This window comes from Leptonychotes weddellii, chromosome 6, assembly GCF_054177405.1.
Source record: "Leptonychotes weddellii isolate Sample4059 chromosome 6, ASM5417740v2, whole genome shotgun sequence".
NCBI lineage: Eukaryota > Metazoa > Chordata > Mammalia > Carnivora > Phocidae > Leptonychotes > Leptonychotes weddellii.
In genome coordinates, this window is record NC_138374.1 from 15234443 (window position 1) to 15247063 (window position 12621).

Sequence of the window (12621 nt, forward strand, 5' to 3'; positions counted from 1 at the left end):
ATAGCCTGGTTTTGTAAATAAAGCTTATTGGAACATAGCCACATCATGCTTGGTTACATATTGTCTCTGGCTGCTTTCACCCCACAAGAGCAGAGTCAAGTAGTAAACCTTGCTCTCGATTCACAGAACATTAGATCTAGATGGGACCTTGGCAATCTTAAGGTCCTCACTTTGTCATAGGTCTAGAAAAGTACAGTGTCTTATTCTGGTTCAGAGAGACTTTTAGGGACAGAGTTGGAACCAGATCTCTGAAAGTATAGTTTTACCACCCAGGAAAAACACTGTTAACATTTTGGCCTTTTTCTTTTTTTTTTTTTTAAAGATTTTTATTTATTTATTGAGAGAGATAGTGATAGAGAGAGAGCATGAGAGGGGGAGAGTCAGGGAGAAGCAGACTCCCCACTGAGCAGGGAGCCCGACGTGGGACTCGATCCTGGGACTCCAGGATCATGACCTGAGCCGAAGGCAGTCACTTAACCAACTGAGCCACCCAGGCGCCCTTGGCCTTTTTCTAGGTGAAAATACTATAAACAAGTATATGAATATAAAGACATTTATAGATTAGAATTCAACTATATTTATAGCTTGCTATACTTTTTTCACTTCTTATCAGATTGTGAGCATTATAATGCATCTTGCATACTTTAAAAAGCATGTTTCCACCATATGTCTTATAAGATAGGATAACAAATTGTATTTTTTTTTTTTTTTGGTAAGAGGTCACAAGAGAACCTTCAATTTACTTTTGACCTTATAACCATAAGTAGGACATCTAGTTGTAGGAAATCCAAAAATTTCCTTTTGCCCTTATAAACATCCAGTAGGACAAACCAGTCATGCTCTATTCGTGGTAATCAGCCTTCAGCTGCCTCCTCCAATTACCAGGGATGACTTGGGGTTTATTCAATAACTATAACCTCACATCTTACATCCAGGGGATGAGCTACCCAGGGGAGCTCAACTAGCCAACCTGTTTAAAATTAGAAGACGCTCTGTGCATCTATGAGTGGTCTCATTTATTATACTCCTTTGTAAAGTAACTTTTTGGGTTAAATTTTATTTAAGTGTACATATGGTGAAATGTAAATGCCATATGTCCATAATGGGGAAGATTTCTGCAAGTGGACACAACGCTAGCGCCCAGATCAAGAAACAGAACATGACTCAGACATACCCCCCCACAATCCCCCAGACACTTTCCCTCAAGAGTAACCGCCGTCCTAATTTCTAAAACCCATTTTGCCACTTCTTGGGCTGTATGATCTCTTACTGGATTTTCTCTTGGAAGGGACCATATATCTTTAATTTTCAGAACCAAACTGATGATTTACTTATTTATTATTTGACAGGAAAACGTACTGTTAATTTCGAGTGTCCTATGCCTGGTATTTTTAAATGTTGGGTTGAAAGTTTTCTAAAAATATGCTAGTAAAGTCCTGGTGACATTTTCAAGAGTGGCTTTGGGCTTGGTTCTATTGTGCATCTGGTGTTTTGGTTTCCAAGGTGGAATATAAGAAGAACCTGGGAAGTAGTAAAGGTCACAGTATCAACTACTGTGAGACGCCTCAATTCAGGAACGTGAGCAAGATCTCAAAATTCACCAGTGATGTGAGTTTTTAACAGCTAAGCATTTCTTTGGACTTTTTTTATGAGCTAATTCCTAGGTCTCTTAAGAGACAGTCTATGTGAAAAATCTGTTTGTCTCAGAGAAGCATGGCCTCTTGGGCACAAATACCTAAGAGTTTTGATCAAGATTGCCTGCAGGGATTAGTCCACATAGTGTTAAATTCTGTCCCATCCCCCACCACACACTTGACCTTGAATCTTTAATGGCAGCACCTCTCCTCTTGTGTTCTTCCTGTGTAGCAGTATCAGGGGCTCCTGGTGGTGAGTGCTGGCAGGGGAGCCTGGCTGAGCATACGACATCCCCTCTCAATGCAACTTTGTGCTTCTTAGTTCATGTCTGATCTCATTTAACCTGGGGACCCAGATTGCTTTCCTGGTTTTACAGAGAAACAGATGGCATTTGCAAATTTGGAAATTCTCAGAGAAGTTCTGGAGATGTTTCCTTGAGAACATCAAGGACCTATACTAGATGATGTGATGTTATTTCTGCTTCGCTGCATACTGTAGTAAAATTTAAGATCATGAGGGACTTCGTAAGGCTCAGAGACGAATTTGTTTTGCCTACATGTAGTGGTGAAGAGCACCAGCTTTGGAGCTGACAGACCTGGCTCCATGGTTAGTCAAGTGTTCAACTTTGGGCAAGTTGTTTAAGCACCCCCGAGCCACTTTGTCCATGTGTAAAATGGGGATGATACTAAGTCCTTCCTTCTCATGGAGTCCTTGTGAAGATGAACTGAGTAGAATCGTGTCTGATACATGGTAATAGTATTTGTTTAAATAATCTCCGTGCCTAGAAAGTCAGTGGCCCCCCAGGTAGGTGATTTTAATGCAGCTTCATTAGAAGCTACCCAGATTTTCCTATTTATGACTTCTTGGCATCCTGTTTTGGTTTTCCCTTCATTTGGTAAGATGCATTTGGGACATGACATCCTTATTTCACATGGTTTTAGTAGCCACTAATTTGTGGTGTAAAAACACAGAATTTGGCAAAGCTCAGGTTCTATTCTTCATATAATTAGAAACGGAGGTAATAGCACACAGTGATTTGTACAAGCCCCTAGCGTGGGGCTTTGTACCCAGTGTCTGCACGATCAGTCTTGTCCATTGGAGAGCCCCCCACCCCACTCATGGGAGGTTTTCACACGGGAAAAATCTGACACATTTACAAGTGAAAATGTTAAAAAGAAAATTGGGTCTGTTTTGTGCTGTCTGTACTCACCAGACCCTATGTTTGGTTGTGTGCTTATGTGCTTGTCTCCCTCCATCTTCTTGTGCTTGCTTGAAATTTAAGTGGTTTTTTAAATGAAGGTTTGGTTTATTTTTTATTCAGTGATACACTGACTACTTAAATAGGTTCTATTTAATCATTTATATTTCCAATTTAGTGCATTATGATGAGTAGTTGATCTTCAACAAGTTGGGAAGAGAAATCTTTTATTGACTGTTTTGTGTTTCCATGTAGAATAAATATAAGGAAAATTACCAGAACCACATGAGAGGCCACTATGAAGGAGTTGGTATGGACAGACGGACTCTCCATGCTATGAAGGTTGGAAGCTTGGCAAGCAACGTGAGTCCAGTTTTGAAGGGCCTATAGGTCTGGGGACATATTGGGGTGGAGGGAGGTAAAATAGGAGGAATTCAGCCAACTCTCTTTCAAACTTCCTTTTTAAAAGTCAGTGTCCTGTTGTATAAAGACTGACCCATAAAAGCTTCTAAACATTAACCAATATAACCAAAGCTAGGTAAAACCCTTGAAAATTTTCAAAAGCTTCAATTTATTTATCTCAGCTTTCTCTGGCTTGAAGAGTACTTAGATCTATTATCTTTGATCCAGTGTGAGAAAAACATTCAGTTTCTGAGAGATAAAGAGAAATGGATGAACATAATTCTTATTTGAAATTCCTCAAACTTCCAAAGCGTTTGTGATTTATTTGGGGTTGGTTGGTTGGTTGGTTCACTCATTTATTCAATTGTAGTGTTCATTGAAGACCTCCTGTGGGCAAGTACTGGCCAAGGGAGTGGGGTAAAAAACTATATCAGATCCCATAGCATGGAATCTCTTAATCTCTCCTTGGCATTGTCAGTTCAGTTGACAGGTTTGTAAATGCCAAGTTGTAAATCTTGGAGGTAAAGGGCACTTCAAAGGAACCAATTTCATTAGTAAAACATACAAATGTCAAATTTCCTCTGCTTGAGAATGTCAAATTTGACCTTTAAAAAAAAAATTTAAATACTCTGAAGACTCTTGACTTTTCATTTATTTTCTGGGGGGTTAGCCAAGAAGCTCTTTCATCATACACCCATGTGCCAGTGTTACTTTTTAACAAAAACTATAAGGAGTTCCATAATTAATAAGAAAGATAAAATAAATGTGCTACAGATGGAAGTTAGCTAATTTTGGATTAATCAAGAAGAATTCAAATTAATTAAAGGCAAAGCGTGAACATAATTTAATTTTCCTTGGAGGTGATGAAATGGAATTAATTTTATTTCTGGTTACTTTTTAAAAGTTTCCCATGACATTCAAACAAGGTCAAAAGAAAGTGGGGACTAATTTCTTTTTTCTTGTGTTTTTTTTTCTTTGTGTTTTAGATCGCTTACAAGGCTGATTATAAACACGACGTTGTGGACTACAACTACCCTGCCACTCTCACTCCTTCCTATCAAACAACAATGAAACTGGTTCCCTTGAAAGATGTAAGTCCCCCTCCAGGAACATCTTCTCTTACTCCTTGTCACTTCTTCTTGTGGAGTGATTCTTAAGTAGCAAGATGGAAAGAAACAAGATACAACAGTTCCTAATGGAAGGGATTGAGAAAGGGAACTCTTCTGTTAGGAAAGTCCATTCATGAATGTTTGGAAACTGTTAGATTTCCCATGTAAGGTGGGGACAACTCTGGTTTCATCTTGAAAATAACCAGCAGTCAGTTAGAATTTGGTAGAATATGTCTGCCTTTGGGCACCTTTAAAATTACTCTTCCTTAACAATGATGATGAGCTTTCTTTTTTTTTTTTAATTTAAAGTTTTGGAGTGTGCTATGTTGAGGGACCAAAGGAAGTAAAATAAAATGGCTGTAAGTTGAGAGGAAGAGGTAATGTTGACTTAATTTTTTTTCTCAAGAGCATTTGGGAAAGTATATGTATTTCTTAATTATTATAGCGGTGATTTTATTTATCTATAGTTCGGCTTGCCCCAGTGAAATAAGTATAACTAATTAAATTTATTATTTTCTAATAATAGGAATTTTACTATATTTGTTTATTACAGGAAATTTAGAAAATACAGAAAAGCACAAAGAAAAAGATTAAAGTCATCTGTTTTCTTAAAACATAAAGTGGTTTAGAACTGAGTTCATATCATAGTTATTTGTCAGTGATGGTTATCTCTACCCAATCAATAATTTAACAAATAATTCAACATATATTTACTGAATGCCCAGTGCTACTTTCCTTCACATTCCTTTGGGATCAGCACAACTCCAGTAGCACTGACTTGGGTTTTGCTCCTGGTAAGTAGGTCTTCACATTGTTCTCCCTTTTGCTTGGAGTGAGAGCAGTGTTGGGTTCAGCTGGGCATCTCCAGTGTTTAGCATGGTTTATAGGACAACAAAGGACAATCAATGGCAAACAATAGTTTAATGAATGAAATGGGCTTTTCAAATATATAGTAAAGCAAAGGATGGGAAGTCGAGGACTATAAAGGGAGACTAAGCTTTGCTTCTTCTTTTCCCAGGAAGTTTGATTGGGTTGACTTATCACTTCACCTTCATGAAACCCAAGGTTACACTTGACTACCTAAGCTACTTCCTTCCTTTTTTTGCTGCATGCATTACCTGGGACTTGAGGACCAAGAGCACCTCATTAGAATGGGAGTGTGTACTCTGTTCATAGACCTCCATCAATCATGCTTGAGAGCACAGTCAAACTAGAGAGATTCCTACAACTTTGTACTCCTGGTGTGACATGACTTGCTATTACATTTGTCTGTGCAAGGCTGTGTATCAAACTATGCACCTGAAATATAGCCTGCTCACCTGGGCAAGTCTGATAGAAGAATGAAACCAGCCTGGGTTAGAAGGATTAATTAGAAGCAGAGGGAGATTCTGAACTGGAAGCCCAGGAGCCAGATTCAGGTTGCAGAGGTGTTTAGTTTGACCACACAATGTTTAAAAAATAATTGGACCAACATTTAGAGATTTTGGGAGGTCGTATAAAAATTCATATTTTCACCTATTCTAGAAAAATCTAAAAACTCTGGAAACGACAGCTCTAGTTCCCGCATGGGAGCAACTGTCTGGGACTGAGTGGCAGGTGCTAAGTGTTATCTTATTATCCTTCATCTTCCCTTCCTGGCTCCCGTGTGAATTTGAGCTTATCGCCCCTAGTGTAGGGACTTAAGTCTTCAGGAAGTTTGGGGGAATCCATTACAAGAGCATTTATGGTCTCTCTGTCTGGTGGCTCTAAAGGTGGTCAAATAGCTATGAAATTAAATAAACAAGCACGGGTCTTTAATTAGAGAGCATTCCCTTCAGATGGATTTTATCAGCAGTAATAGCATTAAAATGAGACTCCATCCTCAGCAAAGAGTTCCTTCAGAAAGTAGATTGAAGCAATGGCCAAGCATCTGTGATGTTGCAAGGATGTGATTAATCATGGAGACTGTTAATTATGTCCTGCAGAGGAGAGTAATTGTGCTCTGCAACAGATTTAATGCAAAATTATTGGGAAGGAATATGCCTTTTAAAAAATACAGTTTTCATGACATTTTATCATGCACAATTCTGAACTCTAATAGACTCTTTATTATGAGATGATAATTTCCCCTCTGAGTTAATGCATTAGGAAGCCAGTGCACTCTAATCTCATTAACGGTTGACATTGAAATGACTTTATATTTCCTACTTTTCCTTTATACCCCTTATCCGCAACTCAGAATGTGCAAAAACTTCTGTCATTGAACCATTAACCAAAAAGCACAAAGCGATGCTATTCTTTATCTCCGAATCCAACAAAATACCCTGTGTCCCGGTGTCAGGAACACACTGTTTTTCCTAGATCCTGTCCTAGAAATTAATTTGTAAGTCATTTGTTTGTACCCAGGATATATTTCCCTGTCTAAACAGTGGTAGTTTTGGCTACAGGGGATCCCAGGTTCATCTGTAAAATAATAGTTGCAAGCACACTACACTAGCTTTGGCAAACCAGATTGACAGTGTAGAGGGTGAGAACCACTTTGGGAGGCAGAATGCTAGAATTTGAATCCTGACATTAGCTGGGTGACCTTGGGCCAATCACTTCAGTTCTCTGGGCCTCAGTTTTCACATTGTAAGGTAGGGATAATAAGAGTGTCTATCCACAGGGTGGTTGGATTAAATGCATTAAGATGTGTGAAGCACTTGAAATAATGCTAGGCACATAGTAATGGTATTGTTTTTAAGCCATGATTATTATTAGCCCATATTGGGACAGGCAGGAATGGAGTGAGTACAAGAAAGAGATGAAGCATAGGTCTATTTCACTTGGGTCACTGGGTTCTAAAAATACTGAACTATTTGTCAGCATTTAAAAATTGCAAGACTTGACATAATAATATGGATATTTGGTTTGTTTGGAATCACTGGAAAATCTGATCACGCTGGGCCCCACATTGTTGCACCCTAACTGTCCCCCAGAGCTGAGTAGCAATGGCTGTCCCTTGCCACAGTCCCCACCACTCCTTACTACTTCCCCAACAATGAGGTCAAACACTGAGCCCAGACTAGTGCTTCGCCAGTAGCCAGCTAGTGGTCCGTCTGGCTGTCACCAACTTTGTGACCTTTGGGCTACAAAGACTCCCTGGGGAGGGCCGTCACCTACGGAGGCAGCAATAAGATAGAATGGCATCAGACTCCAGACAGATGGTGAATGGAAGGGTAGTAGAGTGTAGTATAGGGCAGAGCCGGCAGCCGGAGGAGCGTGGCCAGAGGCGGGAGGTGGAGGTCTGGGCAGGGATGGCAGTAGATAGTGGGGACACAACAAGGGGGCTGTGACGATCTTAGGCGTGGTGTAGGCCTAAAGAAGCTGCCACACTGTGTGGGATCCTGGGTGGCGTCCTGGGCTTCAGGCAATAAAACAGAGGCATGACGACTGGGTGTGGGGCGTTCAGTGACCCGACTGCCGTGAACAAAGCCAGAGCGTAGCTGATGGAAGGGCGTAGCCTGGAGCCTGTGTTGGGGCGGGTGCTCAGGGGTCTCCAGCACTGGGTCAGCTTGGGGTCCTGGGAGCAAGGACCCAGCTGAGATATCTACGTGGACGGGGCTGTGTCTGTGTTTGCTCACTCTGCGCAGAGTGGACGCTCTGTGACTGTTGAAGGAATGAATGAATGAACAAATGAATGAATGACGGGACCACCCAGGCAGAGGTCATTTACCATCCACCAGCTCACGCTCTTGCTCGTCACTCGCCTGCATCCCAGCTCCCCTTCCACCTGTGCGGGTGCCTGGGGCCCTCACTCAGCTCCACTCCGCTGCCTCCCCTTATCACCTGCCCTCAAGCCTCACACGTTCCTTTGCCTCTCTGCTCAAGTTCCCATTCTCTCTGCAGTGGCTCCGAGGCATGCTTGGAGGAAAATAAGATGATTGGATGAATATCTTCTCATGGGCAAATAGCTAATAATCCTGGAGTCTCTGAGGGGCAAATTGTACTTTCCAAAGGAGAAAAGCCACGAGCCCCCAGTATCTTGAAATAGTGGGAATAGTGGGAAACAGGCGGTGCTGGAGGCTCACCACCCTCTCTTCTGAACCCACCCACCCTTCTTCTTTCAGGAAAGTGCCCAGCTTCGGGCCCTTTTCTTGGGGACTCTGGCAAGGCGGAAGCGAGGGCCAGGCGGGGCTGGTGTACGGGGTGAAGACATGTGAGACTGTCCTCACACGGAGCCACTGATGGGCCATGGCCTCCCACTTAGACACCGCATCAGTTGGACTTTTTGTCTCTTTCATTTTTCTTTCCCTTCTTAAAAAACCTCTTTTCTTTAGAAGTATAAAACATATATAGAAAAGAACAGGCAGCTTGAATTATTATAAAGCGACCTTGTGCATGTGTTTTTCTTTGGGAACGCACCTAGGAATAGAATTGTGGAGACTTGGGGTACGTGTGTGTGCCAAAGCGCCATATTGGTTCCCAAAGTGGCTGTGCCAACCCTCACTTCCGCCAGCTGTGTTGTGAGAGTTTCCGCAGCTCCCACATCCTTGCCAGCCCTTGGTATCGTCAGCAGTTCAAATTTTCACTCTTCAGGCGAATGTGGAGGGGTGTCTTGTTGCAGTTTCAGTATGCATTTCTCTGGTTCCTAATAATAACAATGTGGATGAGCACCTTTTCCTGTGCTCACTGACAGTTTCGTTGACCTCTTGTGTGCGCTGCCTGTTCAAGTGACTCACTCTTCAACGTATCGTTTTTGTTTTTCATCTATGGGCTTGGAGTGTCTGTTGGTTTCCAACTGGAATCTTTGGTCCTTTTAGTAATAGGAGAATCACAGCTCTGCTGGGCTTAGGGGTAGGGAACTAAGCAAATCTTAAAGAAAAGTGCTGGTGACATCTTCTTGTGTCCTTTTTTTTTTTTTTAACCAGGTCAACTACAGGCAAAGCATCGACAAGTTGAAGTACAGCTCTGTGACCAATACCCCTCAGATTCTCCAAGCCAAAATCAGTGCCCAGCAACTGAGTCATGTAAGTGACCTGCCCTTCCCCAGCCAGGTGTGGGGGACTCAAGTGCTTTGTGGCCCCTGGATACCTGACTCCCCAAGGGTTTGGCATTCATTAACAGTGACATATGTCTTGTGACAACCACAAGATGACCCCCCTCAATTTAAACTTTTTATTATGGAAAATTCCAGATATATTTAAATGTAGAAAGGATAGTGTAATGAGCCCCCGTGTATCCATCATTCGGCTTCAACCTCTATCCACTCATGGCCAGTCTTGCTTCATCTGTATGCCCATCCCCTTCTCCCTCCTCTGTTATTTTGAAGAAAATCCCAGAGATTAAATAATATAATCTATCAATATTTTAGGGTGCATCTCTAAAAGATAAAAAAAATTAAACATGTTATACAATTTTAATACATCACACCAAAAAACTAATAATAATTCTTAATATCACCAGTGTCCTATTAGCATTTAACATTCCAATGATCTGATAAAATTATAATTTACAGTTCTACAGTTAGTTTGAATCAGGATCCGAATGAAGTCCATGCTTGTGACTGGTTGATAGGTCTTTAAAATTCTTTTCATCTTTACGTTTTCCTGTTTATCTCTTTTCTTTTCTCGCAAGTGGTTTATTGAAGAAATTGGATTGTTGATCCTGTTACGTTTGCCACAGTCTGAGCTTTGTGTACTGCATCCTAGTGTGGACTTCATGTGTTCCTCTGGCCTCCAAATGTTCTTTAAAATAGTAGTAGTCAAATCTATAGGTTTGATCAGGTTCAGGTTCAATTTTGGGGCAAGGATGCTTTTCAAATGATGTTGTATTTTTCCACTAAGAATCACATGATGTCTGGTTGACTTTTTGTGTGTGATTAAGGTGGCTTTTTTTTTCAATGTGGGCAGCCATTTGATAATTACTCTTTGAGTATCTACTCTCTGTATAAGCGAGATGTTCAGCACTGCGGCACAAAACAAAACAAAACAAAACCCAAAAAACAAGTTCTCTACTCTCAAGTGCTTCAAAGGAGAGTTGGTGAAGTAACCGCAGGGAAATCTTTTATAAACTCACAACTCTGAGTGTGCCTTTGAGTTGTTTTACTTTTCATTTGATGTCTTTAATCAGTTAATTTAAAACATTCATAAAATTGCAGTCTTCCTTGTCAAATGCCCTTTCCAGAAACTCCTTCTCAGCTGTGGGCCCAAGGGGAAAGTGAAAAAGAGAGCATTGCCTCCGGAATTCACCTTCTATCTATCTAAAAACCTTGCATTTACCCTGTGGGTTTATTTTAAATCCAACAGGTGAATTATCGTGCTGACTATGAGAAAAATAAGTTGAATTACACATTGACACAGGATGTACCTCAGCTGGTGAAGGCCAAAACCAATGCCAAACTATTTAGTGAGGTGAGCGAGCAATGGAGGTGAGAATTTGGTGGGGCTTATCTAACCAATGTGAGGATGAGGGCACCAGGCCTGACAACCAGAGGCTATTCTGTTTGTGAGAGATGTTCGTCAAAGGAGCCCATCATGTTTTGGTTTTGAATTTTGCTGTCTCATGGCATGTGGTCGTTCACTGGGGATAAATTGATCACAGGAATTTAATTCTTATAATGTGAATGTGTGTACAGTATGAGCTCAAACACACACACACCATCATCATTGTCCTGGTGACTTCTGACTGCTGCTTTGCTGTGCGGAGAAAATTTGAGGTTTTTTTTTTAAGATTTTGTTTATTTATGTATTTGAGAGAGAGACTGAGAGAGAGAGAGCATGAGCAGTGGGGAGAGGGAGAAGCAGACTCCCCGCTGAGCGGGGAGCCTGAACCGGAGCTCGATCCCAGGACCCAGAGATCATGACCTGAACTGAAGGCAGAGGCTTAACCGACTGAACCACCCAGGGGCGCTGAAAATTTAAGTTTTAAGATCAATCTTAACCACTAGATTCTTCCTGGAGTCACCAGAAGGCTGTGGTTAGGCTTCTTATCCTAGATGGGGGCAGGAGAAGAAGAAAAGGAACCACCATTTATTGAATGCCTGCTTTCTGCTGTGCACTGAGATAAGCATCTTACATATGGAATTATCCAACTATCATAACCCTTAGGACCTATTTATGGCAGAGACCCAGTGGCATGGGCTTTGGTATCCGAATGCCCTGAGTCAGAAGCTGGCATTGCCATTTTTAAGCTGCGTGACCTACATCCGGTCATTGATGTCTCTGAGCCTCACAGGCCTAATGCGAAGATTGACAGTTGATGAGTAGAAGGCACTTAGGAAGGGTCAATAACCTGTAGGTGTTGTTACCATGCCAACATCAATAGCTTTTGTCTTTACCAGCGTAGGTTCCGTGTTCATGTTCTATATCCGGTTTATCCCCACAGCAACCCTGAGACAGGTAATAAGAGGTTTTTTGTTGTTGTTTTGTTTTCTTTCTTTTTTGCAAATGGCAAAGTAAGGCTGAGAGAGGATGTGTTTGCCCAAGGTCTCATGATCAGGAAACAACACAGCCAGGATGGACACATGACTCTTTTCTTTGTCCTGTCCCATCACCTCTGCCCTGCATGGCCCCATAGCTCAGGAATCAATGCACTGTCTCAGTAATTGCTATGACCATTTTGACAATAATGACCCAAGATTCTGGTCTGTAAACAGATGAAGAAACCAGCTTTGTTGTTGTTGTTTAGAGAGGGAGAGGGGAGGGGAGGGGCAGAGGGAGAGAGAGAATCTTAAGCAGGCTCCATGCTCAGCACGGAGCCCAGTCTCATGACCCAGAGATCATGAGCTGAGTCAAAGCCAAGAGTCTGATGCTTAACTGACTGGGCCACCCAGAAGCCCCTGTTGTTGTTCTTTTAAATGTCTTTTTAGGGGCACCTGGGTGGCTCAGTCGTTAAGCATCTGCCTTCGGCTCAGGTCGTGATCCCAGGGTCCTGGCATCGAGCCCTGCGTTGGGCTCCCTGCTCAGCGGGGAGCCTGCTTCTTCCTCTCCCACTCCCCCTGCTTGTGTTCCTTCTCTTGCTGTGTCTCTCTCTGTCAAATAAATAAATAAAATCTTTTAAAAAAAATGCCTTTTTAAACTTCGGGCAGGAATATGGATCCTGACTCCTATTCACCTGTGTTTCTGTTTGTCAGGTTAAGTACAAAGAAAGCTGGGAGAAGGCCAAGGGGAAAGGATTTGAGATGAAGCTGGATGCTATTTCTCTGCTGGCCGCCAAAGCCTCTGGAGAGCTTGCTAGCAATGTAGGTTTCTTCTCATTAACTCAGAAATGCATAAGAAGTGGTTCCCATAAAAATGTCAGTGGTCCTGCGGAAAAAAT

At 41.8% G+C, this 12621-nt stretch overlaps 1 protein-coding gene across 10 annotated transcripts in view; it reads left to right on the forward strand.

The window, feature by feature from the left end:
* NRAP (nebulin related anchoring protein) overlaps nucleotides 1-12621 on the forward strand; it is a 71129-nt gene that overhangs the window by 17341 nt on the left and 41167 nt on the right. For 9 of the 10 annotated variants that reach the window (XM_031040347.2, XM_031040358.2, XM_031040349.2 and 6 more), the window contains 6 exons: nucleotides 1504-1608; nucleotides 3089-3196; nucleotides 4222-4326; nucleotides 9234-9332; nucleotides 10611-10715; nucleotides 12437-12544. In XM_031040347.2, the coding sequence (XP_030896207.2) occupies nucleotides 1504-1608; nucleotides 3089-3196; nucleotides 4222-4326; nucleotides 9234-9332; nucleotides 10611-10715; nucleotides 12437-12544 (630 nt within the window). The remainder of the gene's footprint in view (nucleotides 1-1503; nucleotides 1609-3088; nucleotides 3197-4221; nucleotides 4327-9233; nucleotides 9333-10610; nucleotides 10716-12436; nucleotides 12545-12621) is intronic. The other variant, XM_031040352.2, reaches the window with a different exon arrangement.